The sequence below is a fragment of the Strix aluco genome, chromosome 1, assembly GCF_031877795.1.
Source record: "Strix aluco isolate bStrAlu1 chromosome 1, bStrAlu1.hap1, whole genome shotgun sequence".
Classification (NCBI taxonomy): Eukaryota; Metazoa; Chordata; class Aves; order Strigiformes; family Strigidae; genus Strix; species Strix aluco.
This window is the reverse complement of record NC_133931.1, coordinates 2309849-2324730: the sequence shown is the minus strand read 5'-3', so window position 1 is coordinate 2324730 and position 14882 is coordinate 2309849. Positions and strand designations below refer to the sequence as shown.

General features: G+C 45.3%; 1 protein-coding gene across 5 annotated transcripts in view; it reads left to right on the top strand.

Annotated features, from left to right (window-relative positions):
• ADGRB1 (adhesion G protein-coupled receptor B1) overlaps positions 1-14882 on the top strand; it is a 283954-nt gene that overhangs the window by 125105 nt on the left and 143967 nt on the right. For all 5 annotated transcript variants that reach the window (XM_074830207.1, XM_074830119.1, XM_074830046.1 and 2 more), the window contains exons 4-6: positions 6574-6681; positions 12502-12666; positions 14209-14373. In XM_074830207.1, the coding sequence (XP_074686308.1) occupies positions 6574-6681; positions 12502-12666; positions 14209-14373 (438 nt within the window). The remainder of the gene's footprint in view (positions 1-6573; positions 6682-12501; positions 12667-14208; positions 14374-14882) is intronic.

Here is a 14882-nt window from a genome sequence, read left to right as displayed (position 1 = left end):
ATAGATTTGTTAGGGATGAGTAGGCTGTTCATTCTTCCACTTGAACTGTTATTTTCCTAAGTGTTCATTATACATTGCAGTTAAATAGATTCTAATTCACTTTTTTTAATTTAAAAAAAAAAAAAAAAAAAAAAGGAGAAAAGAAGGACTGGACAGAAGAACATCTTTATCCTGAATTGTGAAGCATTTCAGTAGCTTGTAATAATACCTGACTAGCTCTCCAGGTATTGTGGAGTAGCTGACACCTTAATTTTCTAGTAGAAAACAAACAGGAAAAATACTATTTTCCTTGACCAAAGGGCCATCTATAATCCTGATAAAACAGCTAAACAAAACAGGGATGAGCACCCTGATATTTCACTCTTTGCTGTGGGGGTAAATCGAAACTTGTCCAAGGAAACTAATACCACCACTGAAAAATAAAATCAGTTGCTGGCCAAGAAAGTTAGGTTAGAATAACATAGAAATCACCACCACCTTCAAAACAAGGGTAAGCCCATCTCTTTTCTTTAGCCTCTCCTTCGTTACTCCTACCAAAGTGGCTCATAAGCTGATGGGTGATTGATTAACAAGAGTGTTTCAGCTGTTTATTTGGATCTCCAGAAGCAGGGAGAGGTCTTAGTCTTATACAGCATCTGGAGCAGTTTGGATGCTGCCACTCAGCTCCCTGGAGCTGCTGAGACGAACTTTTGCAGAGGATCTGTGAGGGTTTCGTTAGTTGTTTTATTTTACCTGGCCATGGCAAATGCACTAGAGGGATCTAACCTTTCTTGTCACACAGCTCTTACCTCAGGCGGATCTTCTCCAGGTCCTGCCATCCTTCCTCTTGCAGAACTGCCCCAGGTGGACCTTCAGAGGGTCTCAGTATGCAGCAGTGGGAATGGTGGTTCTCAATTTTTCCAAGAGGTGTGACTTCTGGCAGATTGGTCATTGAAACATAGGTATAGCCACATGGTTCCCAGAGCTGAGTCTGAAAACATTGTCTGGAGGCCATAGTGTTGTTTGAATCACTGCACAGGGACAGCTCAATGACTCCACAGGTGCCACTTGTATGTGGTCTTTATGTTTTTCCACTCACCTGGGCTACCATCTCTGCTGTTTCATGTAATGGGATCTCTTTCTTGATGATCTTAATTTGGCTAAATTTCCCCAGGGATACATACCCAAGGTCAACAGCAACTAAGCCAGGTAAGTTATCTACACGGGCAAAACCCGAAGGTGTAAAACACTGAAGAAAAACTTTAATGAAGGCTCATCCCAGACTGGAAAGGAAACTTTGTCTAGTAACAACAGCTTGGCTTAGGCAGAGCCTTTTTTCATGGCAGCTGTTCAGTTCAAGAGACATAATCTGAAGGACAACATTCAGTTTTTGTTGTAACTCTGATTTTTCCTTGCTAGAGGCAAAGGACCTGGTGATATCCTCCTCTCCAGCACAGACAGGGGAGATTTCCTCCATCTGTTGGATTTGGCCAGGAGCTGCTGTTTTATAGAGGGAGGAAAAAAAGCCAACCCGAGTGTGGTGGCAAGTGCTTGCAGAGGAGCTTTCCAGGTCCACCCCCTTTGGATGGAAAGGGACACCCGCTGTGCTCCGGTGGCCCCTCTTGGCTGCACAGTGCTAAAAGCCGTGGTTGCTCACAACCTGGCATGCAGAGGGTCTTCGCAGAGAGGTTGGATGGGCAACGCGGCAGGACAACATCCAAACCAAAGGGGGGATGTCATGGGCCTGACCCTGACGCTGGAATTTGGCAGTGCCGGAGAAATGCAAGAACAATCAGAGATGTAGGTGGCCTGCATTTATTCCTGGGGAATGAAAATCGGCAGAGGAGCCAGCTGAAATCCTGCCATCCCATCTGGCAGAGGCGATGCAAAACCATCTCTGACATTTATGAATATGCACATTGGGCAGATACGTCTCCCCTAAGCTGGGAAAGAGGTGGCCGCATCCTGCCATCAGGTGCAGAAGTGTGACACCGGTGCAGTCCTGCTGATCCATGCTGGATTTTCAACATCAAGAGGGTTCAGGATCTAGTCCTTCAGCTGTGCAACTGTTCGTGGTGTGAAGAAACGCGTGTTCCACATGTCATTCAAAATACTGCGCCTCAGTCTCTGCCACCCCTGATTTTCATTAAAAATAACCTTTTTGCTGCAACCACCAAGCTGAAATATCCTATGCACGTGTAAGAGCATCTTCATTCCCCATAGGACAGGCTAGAATTCATTGCAAGATGAAAAAACATCTTGACCTATCGGTACCTGCTGCTGCTTGCAGAGACTTCACCCTGTCCCCCCTTTTAATGGTGGTTCAGACATTTCACATCTGGGAGTCACACATCTCACCCAATGACATTTTCTCGAGTCTTAGATGTTCAAACCGAGATGTTTTGGGCCATTTCCTTACCTGGTGCAACTGCCATATATCCAGTGGCCTCCAAAATTGCCCTGTTCTACATCCACTGAGATCTTTTTAGGGATTTAGGGATTGTTACTGATTCTGCCCTTCTCGGTTTTACTCCTTTAGCAGCTGCTAGATGCCCCAGAAACTCCACAGCCAACACCTTCTCCTTTAGTTTTACTGCACTGAGATACATTCAGTCCATTCCAATGGAGTTTTTTAATCATCCCTTCCCGCTCTTTGCTTGGGTCCATCCTTTCATTCCCACCACCCCAGCTTGCCTGACTAATTTTCATGATCCTGTTATTTTCTTTGCCTCTCCTGTTTAGGAGACGAGTATAGCGGGAAGAGTGCGTAGCTCTGATGAGACATGCTTAGACATTAAAACCTTGGCCCACAACACTGCAAAGTCTCTGCATTTAATTTTTTTTCCCTTGGTTGTGTTGCAAGGTGCTGTCTGACACATTACATGTTCTCATTAGAAGTGTTGGTCACCTGCTTCCTCTTCCCACTACCGCCAGCATTGCAAGATCATCCTCCGCATCCACATTTGAGCTCTGTTCTTCCAAAATCTCATGTGCTTGTCTTTGCTTGCAATTCAAACATCTCTGTGTTCCCTTGAAGGGCATTATTCCTCTAGCCCTCATGCTAGCTTCTCCAAGGTGCTGAGTATTTCCACAATGTGCCATCCTCATGGCATTTACACAGCTGGGATGTAAATCAAGTCTAGGTTTTCCTTTAATCCTGGCATTACTCCTCTCCACTGACTCCATTGTGGGAAGCAGGCTGCTGAAATCCAACCAATTCCCCACTATATTTATTTTGTGACCTCCACGCCATCAAGTTCAGGTACATTAAACCCACATCAAAGCATCTCTTGCACCAACTTTGCCTTGTGCATAAAGGACCCGGCTTCTCCCTTCTTTGTCCAGAACCACGGTTGATTTTTCCATATATTTAAGGCAACTGTCCAGGTTAAATCTAAGCCATGCTCCGTGTTAAATGGAGACAGACGTGTTTCTCTGCAACACCTTTTCCAAAGGGGACGCAGCTTGCCTGTGTAGTGGAGTGACCCCAGCATGGGTTTAGAGGCAGTCTTTGTTGGGGGAAGCTTGGGGCAAGCTGAAAGGGTCACACATTCAGCCTCTAGACCTGATTGCCTTTAAATAGGAGGAGCAATAACAGCACAGGCTTGTCATATCCATCAGGGAACAAAGAAAATAATGCAAGTCCTTCAAGACTAGGATCAGGCATTAGGAGATGTCAGACTAGTGAGATGAGATCCAGGGTGCCAGGGTTGCATTTAAAACTTTTATATTTCTCTTTTATCTTTAGAATCATAGAATAGAATCATAGAATCATTTAGGTTGGAAAAGACCTTTAAGATCATCGAGTCCAACCATAAACGTAACAATGCCAAGTCCACCACTAAACCATGTCCCTAAGCACCACATCTACATGTCTTTTAAATACCTCCAGGGATGGTGACTCAACCACTTCCCTGGGTAAGCAGAGAGCATATTACAGGAAAAGACAAGAATCTGACAAAAATCATCTCCCCCCTCCATAAAATGAGTGTGTCACTAGAACTAAGAAGGATGAAAAAAGAAAAAAAACCAAACATGTAGAAGTATGTGAGAACTCTTGAATCCCACAGCTACTTCAGGCCTGATGCTCTAAGATACCAAGTACTTGGCAAAGACCAACATTCAGGCAAGCAAGATGTTATTCTGCATTCTTAGCAGAACATTCAGAGTTTTGTATTCTTAGGTTATAAGCATCCTGGGACTATGAGATTACAGAGCTATAAATTATTACCATGGAAGCCCTAGAAATCCACTCTCTTCTATCGTTTTAACTGTTGCACGAGTGACTGAAGTACCCAGCTGGAGGCAACATACTACAATCAGCTCCTGTGGCACCCAGGACCTTTTCATCCAATGTAACAGATGAGGAACTGGACCCATCTAATCACTTAGATTAATTTATATTTATGTGCTCACACTAAGATCAAGATGGAAATACTATCCTCCCTCATTTCATGATCTCTGGAAGCTAGTAGACAGGTGATCAAAAAGAACTGTACCTCATCAAAACAAGGGGGTCTTCTCTCCTTCCCTCTGTCTTGCCTCCTATCTCTGTGTCCATCCATCCATCCATGCTCAGCGGCTACTTCTGTGATATTCTCTCTCAGGTTTTCCTTGTCACCTTCCTTTCTCTGGGCAGCTGACAAAGCCATCCAAGCTCCACATCTACCCTCTGTTTCTCCTCCCAGCCTAAATAAGTCTCTGGGAGGCCTATTGAGATGGAGAATTTTTGTGTTCTTGTGATTTGTATGCTTTCATGAAGAGGACTTAAATCAGAGCAGATGAAAGTGCATGGGTATAGCCAGCAATGGGTGGTGGGAATGGAGGGAGTTTGTGATGTGTCCTAAATATGGGACTAATTTAACTTGTCTCCTAAGCAAACTGAAGACACTGGATATTGGAAACCTAGTTAGAGGTTGGCATTTTTAAAAAAATGAATCTCACACAGGCAAGTCCCATGACTTTGTAGCTATTAAAAACATATGATTTGGGTCCTTTCCATTCCAGCAAAGAGCCAGACAAAAACAAGATGTGTGCAAGTAGCAGGATGTTTGTAGCCCTGATGTCCAGCTATCAGTGCCTTTCCTTTGATGATGGCAGTCAGGTGACTGCCCCATCCCATCCCCTCAGCCAGCAGCCTGCAACCAGTCAGTGCTGGGAAGGTTTAGAGAAGTTGGCGTGACCAGTTCCTAAGTTTCTTAAGTCCTGCTTTCAGGCAGCAGCAATGGGAAATAATATATTTTCATAAACTAGATGAGCCTCTTCCATGAACCAAGCTGCTGAATATAAAGTCTGGCTCCTGGTAGGAAATCTCTGAATCACTCCTCTCCCTCCTCTGCTTTCCCTTTTTGGATGTCAATAAAGACTCCTGCCACCACACTGAAGCTTCATTAACCTTTATTAATTTTCTCAGTGTTCCGGGATCAAATTTGTCACCATTTCATCTCTTGGCAGTTTGTACTTCTTGAAAAGATGTCTGACTGTTTCACCTCCTTGGGGAAAAAGATCTTCTGTCTGGTACTTGCTGTTTGGAAACAAATTGGTTGCCAGATCACAGATTACTTGGGCTCAGCTCTGCTCTCTGTTATTCTGCATCACTCCGGTGGAGTCAGCTGAGCTCTCCTGATTTACAGCAGGCAGTACTGGTGGGCAGGATTTGGTTGCTATTGCTCGGTTGTTTCTCTGTTTACTAGGGAGGGTATGTGTTGGGATTGCAACATGCCCAGTAAGATGGAGAACAGAAATTTTAGTTTCCCCTGTAGAAAATTCAGGGCTGATCCACATGGGATGCAGATGCATTTGGAACGAACAGGGGTGTTATCTGTCAGTCAGGAGTTAAATGCCTTTACTTTATAGTGGATGTATTATTTACCTTCTGATCTCAACACCATGGTCTTCAGTGGGAGATTTTCAGTTAGGACACTAGGGTCAGGAGCTTCGTTCTTTCACCTGATTGGAAAGGTGCCCAGCCATAACTCTGTTGATACATAACTCACTTTGTTAATACCAGACCTTCATCCCTCCTTGTTGCTGTGGTAGGGTAGAGTCTGTGACGGAGACATCCTTTTGAGCTATCCCTTTCCTTTTCACCTGCCCTCACCTGCCTGCTCCAATCAGCATTTTCTGGTTACTCTACAGAGCATTGCTTGGTAGATGTTGATTACAAGGCAGGGTTTTCCACCAGAAAATACTGCCAGTCACAACCATAGATCTCAAAACACTGCTAGGGATGGTGGGATCCATTGTCAGCACATCTGAAAAGGTTAAATCCTCCACAAGTACAGCAAAGAGTACAGACACCCTAGAAAATCGTTGAAATTGATTAAAGACCAGACATAAGGGATCATATTCTGCATGGTCCCAAGTTTCACTGAGAAACAAGGGGTTGAACTGCCAGCCAGTCCAAATCTTGCAGGCTGGCTCGGTGCTAAAGCCTTGGGGACTGCTGGTGGCTAGGGGTGTTGGGGTTGGAAAGCAGGTGGTTGTGTCAACCGAACGTTGCAGGTCGCTGTTGTTTATACATGTAACCTTTGTAGTGAAAGATCTTGCAGAGTGAACCAAGGTGTATTTACATGACCCATTACCTTGCCATAGCCAATGGACGCTATAATTCCAGAAGCCAATCGCTGAGGTCCACAGATAACAGAAAGCGAGAGGACACTGACGAACTGCAGCACTACGGGTACCCTGCACCTCAAATAGGTAAGCTCTGACCTACCACAACAGCCTCTGGAGCTGACACACTGCCTGGTCACTGCACTTCCCGGCTGGGCTGGGCTGACTCCATTGACTCGCTTTGCTGTTTCAATGACCCAGCTAACCAACTCTTTTCCCCCCAGGTTAGTGTGGGCTTATCCAACAAGTCACACACTGAGCAAATGGTCATCACCCAGTTTGTTCCCATCCCATTACTTTACAGGGTTTTGTGTTGTTGACGTTAGCCAGAGAAGGCAAAAAGGGTTAGATGCAAACCTTTAACAAGACCATGCATCTCATGGACCGCTTCTCATCACCCTTTCTACTTCTTAGTCACTGCTTTGTCTAAACTATCTAAACAGCCATGGTTCATTAAGCCAAAGCTGACCTTACTGCAATACAGCCTCTTTCCTGATGTCCATGTCATGTCTTCCCACTGACTGTAGGAGGAGGTGTCCAGGGCATGATGGGGAGAAAGCAAGACTGCTTTCCTCTGTCACTGGGTCTTTAGTGCTGTGCAAGGACTTGTATCTGGTGGGTTCTGCAGCAGGACGTTCCACCTTTCTGCAACAGAAGGGGACTAATATGTATTAATATCAGAGAGTGTGATCCGGGAAGAGGGAATGAACTGGACCTAGATCTATGCTAGGTTGAATCCAGAGAGGTTTTGTACTCTCCCTTCATGTCTGTCTTTCGTGGCAGGAGCTCAACACACCATGGGTCTTTGGCAAAGCAAGATGTGCTGAACCTGACTACAGGTTAAAATAATTTCCCAATGACTTTACAAATATTTTGTGCTCTAGAAAGGCTTCAGACAGGTGACTTGTAGAGCCAGAGCTGTGAAATAGATTATAAGGGAGAGCAGGTCATATTCAGGTGTAAATTAGTTATGCTCCATCCAACCCAGCAGCACTTTGCCAGTGTGCAGCATCAGGAAGTTGTGTTGCGTGGAGGCTCTGGTGATGATTGGGAAATGGCTGGGGTTGTGGCTTTCAACACAAAGTAGGGGACAGTCTGAATGTCCTTGCTACCGTACACTGAATCTGGTCTCTCCAGTGGGAGCAGCTCCATTGCCTACTGGATCAGTGGCAGCTGGCAAAAGGCTGCAGGAGAGGGAGGGCACTTGCACCACTATAACTTGGTGAAGCTGAGCTCAATCTCTCAGTCACACGTGTCCAAATAGGGAGGAAGAGAAAGCACTCCAAGGCAGGTCCTGTGATGTCCTCTTTTTTTCCTACTCTGCCTGGTCCCAGGTGCTTGCCCAGTGCTTTGTTCCAGGCTGTAGCTTAGCCATCAGGTTTATAGCTTGGCATTTCTTCCCACCGTGGGTCTGGATACTGCATCTGGGCTCAGGGACATCTCTATTAACTCCCTGCCGTCCTAGCCACTGCTGTAGTGTGGCTGACTCGGGCTGTGGTATCCCTCAGTGCAGCATGGGCTGGGAGATGCACATTGTCCTGTGGCAAGCTTGCCACATTCATGCCAGTGTCCCAGGAGCAGTAACTGCAGCCAAGTTGCTCAAAGAAATCAGGATGGAGATGTAAAGACCAGGCAGAGGGTACAGCCCAGGAAGGAATTTAGAGGGAGTCTTTAGCTGGAGTTGCCAAAGCAAAGTCAAGCTCACATCTTCTCTAACAATTAACACAGTTCATAGGGGATGAGCCATTTCCCATCCACTCAAGACCTGGAAAAATGTGAAATACAAAAAATAGCTGATGCCAGCTATAAGGACTAAGGATGAGGAGATGGCCCTACCCAGTTAAAGGCTAGTATTTTCTCCTGACAGCCCTCTGCAGCCCTGGTGTCCAGGTTCTGTTGGCCTATAGGCTTGGCACAGTTGTGCTCTCAGCTGCAGTGCCACTGGCTGCCCATGTGTCTCTCCCAGAAGTAGCACAAGAGTGAAATCCAGCCCAGCAGGTCCCTGGCACAGGCCTTCCAGGCTCAGCCCACAGCCTGCTTCCAGGAGGTCTTTGCCAGCAGCAGGATGTGAGTGAAGAAGCGGCTGCACGTGGTGAGATGTCAGATTGACAGACGATGCCAAAAAATAAAGGGATCCTGGCAGAGGGATGACAGCGATATGCTGCTCCATTAGTGCTGAGGGAGGAAGTGTCACGGAGAAGCTGCAGGCACTGATGGGGACCCCACAGCCAGCTGAGCTCTCTGTAAGGCCAGTTGAATTACTCTCAGGGCTAGCCAGGCACTGGAAAGGATCCTGAATTGCAGTGCTACATCCCCGTGGAGTGACACCCAAAGTGTCTACTTCTGCAGCACCTGCTGGGCCCTCTCCAGCTGCAGGAGAGGTGCTGCAGCTGGCTCTGTGGGAGCTGCAAGCCCTGCAAAGGGCTATCTTCCCACCTGAAGTGGGGTTCTTGCCCTTGCGAACTCCTTTAGGACACTCCTGTTAATCCCCAAGGAAACCTGGAGCATCACAGGAGTAATCAAAGATCAATCTGACGGAGGTATCCCTCTACAGGCTCCAGTCATGATGGAGGGCAGTGCATGGCCCCTTGTCCTCTGGGGAGTGAAGACCAATTAGGTGGAGTGTATCTCTGGCAGGTCTAATTATAAGACAACACTGAATTGCACTAGGGGGCTTTCAAACCCAGTGAGCATGATAGACTTCTTGTCCTTATATCAAAAACCAGAGCCAGGATCCACTTCTGGGATAAATAATTGGAAGATACTGCATCCAGTAATTAGTATTTGCTACAGTCCGACCCACAAGGGTGCAGAAATTCTTCTCACACATAGTTTTGACAATAGGCAATATTCTGCTTCTCTTGAATGGAGAATGAGAGAGCTTGTTCTGATGCCTGAGAGCATCTCAGAACTGAGTCTTGTGTGGTTTGAAAATCAGTTGAATTTCTGCTAGATTTGAGACTAGACTGGACATAGTGCCACAGTAGACTGAGATAAATTGCTTAACTCAAAATGACGCCAAACCCAAAGGAATAACCAACTTGGAAAATAAACTATATTATGGATTTAAAAGCCAAGGCTTGGTGCACTGTGAAAGATGATAATTGAGGAGATTTACCTCTAACCGTAGATATTTCTACTGTGAAAAAGCAAAGGCCAAAATCAACAAAGAAGATAAAAGAGGCAGAAGAGGTGGAATCTGGTTCAAAGATGACATTCTTTCATCTAGTGACATAGTACCTCTTGTGAATATGGAGATTGTAAAACCACAGTCAGCTCTGAATGGGGAGGTGGTGGGATGGCAGAATCTCCAAGTCATGAGTTGCTGGTGGAAGAGGGCACTGTGTCTCTGCAAGTCTCTCAGAAAGACTTTTGGGCATGAACTGGCAGCATTTAACTACCAAAAAATGCCAGCTTCCTGCCACTGAAGAACTCAATGCTGTTGGGTATAGTACTGGGGATGTTGCTCAAAGTCAATGGAAGGTGTTCTCTGAGCAATGCAAAGCCATCGTCTGTTCGTGCAGCATCCGAGCAGGTTAGGCAGCAGGTATGGTTGGGATTTGTGGGCCAAGGGGGAATCTCCTGGGGTCTGGGCCACTCTGGATGGAAAATGCTGAAATGATGGTACCAAAAAGGTAACTTACTGGTGGTAAACTCACAGAATCACAGGATTGTTTGTCTGACAGAGCCAGTCAATTTCCTTATTGGAGAGGCAGCAAAATTACCATGGAAATGCAGACCTCTGTATACCGGCAGATCTAATACTTGAGAAACAGGATATGGGAATGATGTTTTCTTGAAACCCCAAGCCCTCAAAACACACACTGTCTCCTACACATCCCAGAGAAAAACCAATGGTCCATAACATTTATCTAACTGGAACTGGTTGGGTAGATTAATGAAACAAAGCGTAAAAGCAAAGGGAAACAGTATTGAGCAACTTTGGCTTAATGAACAAAAGCAGTTACGTCTCATGATAATCATTACAATGGCATAGATGAGGTAGAGAGACTCATCCTTACCTCCACCTCTAAGTCCAGCCAGTAAATGAAGGAATGAAAGCCTGTCCATGTTATATCAAGGACAGGTCTTTCTCTACACTTTCCCCCTTCAACAGGCCTGTGCATATTGATTCACCAGCCTCCAATTAGTGGACATATTTTTAACTACCAACTGCCTGAATAACTGGAGACATTCAAAGTACATGTGCTGAAAAACATGACATATAACAAATAACTTAGATAACTACCAAAAATTCCAATGAGCAGATTGGTGACAGTCACAAACACTTGAAATCCTGCATAAAATTTCATTGCACACAGAAAACTCCCCTTAAGACACTAGTAAATAAATATATCTCCTTGAGGAAAAAGTCAGATATGCACAGCTTTAGGCAGTATTGGGCAGTTTGATGGTCTCCAACCTTTATAGTCCCCATCGCAGTTCCTGTACTGACATTGACTTTTATGCAGCTGGTTTATAACCTTCACTGCCCTACAAGCAGGCTGAGCTCTCAAACTGTAGCACCTCACTGCTAGAGTCTCTTTCATGCCCCATGTTGCAGCTGATCAGTCTAATACAGCATCTGCTGTCCACCTTTCTTTGGGAATGGGATGGTGGTGTGGGAAAACATCCAAGTGTTGGGTGCAGCTCAGGCTGTGCCATGTTGTATGACCCCTGAAGTCATGCTTACCTGCTGCACCCAGTGCCGTGATCTTTCTTATATCATTGGTAGTCTGCCAGGTACATCTGGTTAGGATATGACATGGTGCAGCCTGATGCTCTGAAGATCTTGCTGTTAAAAGGGTTTGCCCCTCTATTATGCATTCTCAAAGATGTCCTGGTGTTTATTTGTTCCATATATATTTGTGCCTGTGTACTATACATACCAAATGTTACGTTTTAGGTTTATCATGTGTAATTATTAGTAATCCATTGAAAACCCAAACAATGCAAAGCTTAATCAAAACAAACAGAATAAGCTTTTGTTTTCATCTGGGGGAGAAAAGCGTTTTCTCAAGGGTAGACTAATGCCTACGAAACTAATGGAAAACTGTCCTTTCCCTGCCCATGTCACACTTCTGGTGACTTATCTGGAGGCTGTGCCCTGGCTGAAAGACCCTGGTATGACCATCTGTCTGCGGGGATATTAATGACAAAGGGAGTACGTCTTATTGTTTTCCACTCCCGTCTCTTGTTCAATGGGATACTTCTAGTTGCCTTTCCAATACTGTTCCATCAGGTAAGCAGTTGATAGGGACTCTATGATACCCCGGAACAGTCAGCCTTGTTCTGTGTCACATACTCAAAGCAGATCTTCTCCACAGGGGAAGGAGATGACAAGAGAAAACTCTGTGATTACTGTGATTACTTCAGACAATGTTCTTCTCAGGCACTGTCATCTTCTATTTTGTCTGCTTCTCCTCTGCCAATTGCATTGGTAGGGGCTGTGAGAAGGCAAGGAGGGGAGTTGAATTCTTACGACTGTTCAATTTATAGACACATTTACTATATCTGTCTAATCACTGTTATTAATTAGTACTATCTCTGAGTAGAAGTTACATATCCCAGCTCACAAGGTTCTGCAGGGGCTACACCCACGACCTCATCATCAGTGGTGGAGCCTGCTCTGCCCAGTGCCCTGATACTTCCACAGTGTCCTTCCCTATTTTTGTGTGTGTGTGTTACAGCTCTATGCAGTACCTCCCAAAACAACTTTTAGCCCATTGTCAACCCTCACGTTTTCTCACCAATGCCTTTTCACCCTTCTGGTCACACCACGTGTGGGACACATTGCACAGCTTCACAGATCGCCAGCAAATGATGAAGTGCAACCTGGAAAGCACTGCCCAGGAGATCCAGGTACCACGGATGCCACATCCTCACCTTCTGCTCCAACCCCAACAGGTGACCCCGCAGCGGAGGAGTGGTCCCCATGGAGTGTGTGTTCCACCACCTGCGGAGAGGGCTGGCAGACCAGGACGAGGTTTTGCGTGTCGTCTTCCTACAGCACTCAGTGCAGCGGCCCTCTCCGGGAGCAGAGACAGTGCAACAACTCTGCCGTGTGCCCAGGTGGGCTGAACATTCCATGTATGCATGGGCAGGAGGGGAAGGGAGATGCACTGCACAGAGGATTGACTGCCTGTGATATCTCCACCATGATACCTACCTCGAGGGAGATTTTTTTGTTTCCTCTTCCTTCTCTTTTTACCCTAAATCCACATACAGAGACCCTTGCTAGATCAAGCACCATTAGATGGGCACTTGTTTTGCACAACATGGACAATTCCATGCTATCTAAAGGCAATGAACACAGTACATCTGAAAGGCACGTGCCCCTTGGGGTGTTTCCAAGCCTGGGCAGACTGGGAAAGAGAAGCATCAGATGACACTTTCACTTGCTCAGATGCCAACACTGGGCATACCATTGAAAATCAACATGAAATACTCAGGCTGCTGGTATGTTTATGAATTGAGCCAGCCATCATCTCTGTTTTCATATTCCTGCTACAATTTTGATGAAAAAAAAAAGTACAGTCTGGGGAGCCTGGACACTATTTTGAAGAATTATGCTATTAAACCAGGTGTATTATTCATGACTCTTGACCAGCAATATCATTGTTCAGAACCAATCTTACAATGGTGAAACCACCAAGCTTTTTTTCCGTGCTCCTTCCTGCATTTCCTCCTCTAGTTATCTCTTATCATGCAAGATGCCCGGTAACAATTGCAAAACATCAGGTTTGAACATTCTTTCCTGATGCTGGTGGATCAGTCACTGTTAGCAACCAATGAAGGACTGGAAAAATACCTGTATTTTTAATTTTTTTTCTGAAGCATTATTGATTTTGTGTTAGCTTCTCTGGTAAAGCTGGAAGGGATGAAGTCCCTTAAGAGAGATCAATATATTCTTGTAACATTTGGCCTCTAGAGATTACAGTGACTAACCTTCCATAATTAACCTGGCCAGATTAGATTAGATTAGATAGGAGAAGATTAGATTAATATAGATTAGAAGGCTTTAGATGTCTAATTCCAGGAGTTACCAGTGATGGCCTGAGCACTACTAGAGCATGTTGCCCATCCCATTTTGTTCTTCCAAGTCTCCCTAGCTTTGCCCCTGTGGTGTCACTGACAGTAATTAGTAGCCAGACTACAGTTTTTCTGAGAACTTGAAAATGCTGTAGCCTTTGATGATTCAATGAGAAAACATGTTGAAGGAGGGAAATAAGGGTAAGAAATGAAAAAATGATGGTAAAGCTGCTTCCCAAAGGGTGGTGGGGTTTTTGTTGCTCTCTAGCTAATTGCATCTTTTGCTCAAAAAATGTCCTTTTCTCTTCGCTCAAAAATCTGAAAAATTATGGTCAATTAAAAGTGTATTGCGATTTATTTCAAATACTCTGGAAAGTAACAGACACTTAGTGTTGATACCAAAACATAAAAAATTACACAATGTTCCTCTTGCACATTTTGGGTTGGCTTCCTCTTGGCCTTCCCACACTCACATCTCACATGCTGCTCACTCTGGGTGGGAAGATGCTGTGCTCTGTGGACTCACTCACTTCTTCAGACCTCCTTTGGGAAAGAAACTTACTTCTTCTGCTTTGATTGCAGTGCACGGCACCTGGGATGAGTGGTCTCCATGGAGCTTGTGCTCCTCCACGTGTGGGAGAGGGTACAGGGATCGGACTCGCACATGCAAGCCCCCGCAATTTGGTGGGAACCCCTGCGAGGGCCCAGAGAAGCAAACAAAGTTCTGCAACATTGCACTTTGCCCAGGTAAGGCAGTTAGAGATTCAAAGCCTTCCCTCCGGCAGGTCTCCCCATCTGAAGATGCCCAAACATGGCTCATCGAGTGGGCCTGTAGCTGCCTCAACTGAATCAGCACACAGTCTGCACCACCCCAGAGAGGATCCTCTATAAGGAAAGGACACATTGGAGAAGCAGCTTAGAGGTGCTTTCTGGGTTATTCAGCTAAGCATTGTCTTAGGTTCAGATTTGCTCTGTGTAATAACTTTCAGAGGACACATTATATGGGATGGATCTGGACTGGCTCAGCTATCACTACTGTTTCCAAGAGCATCTTAAGCTTCTCACCAGTTATCCCCAGTGAATCCTTTAAAGTTATTTTGCCTGACTGGGCTTGTTATTGTGCTGGAATTAATTAGTAGTTTTAATTGCTAGCAATATATGTGCATTAATTCACTATATGTGCAAGATTTCTCTGTACCTGATGCTGTTTTGGATGCAGAGATGGACTAAGAGACTTTTGAGAGCCTTCCATATTT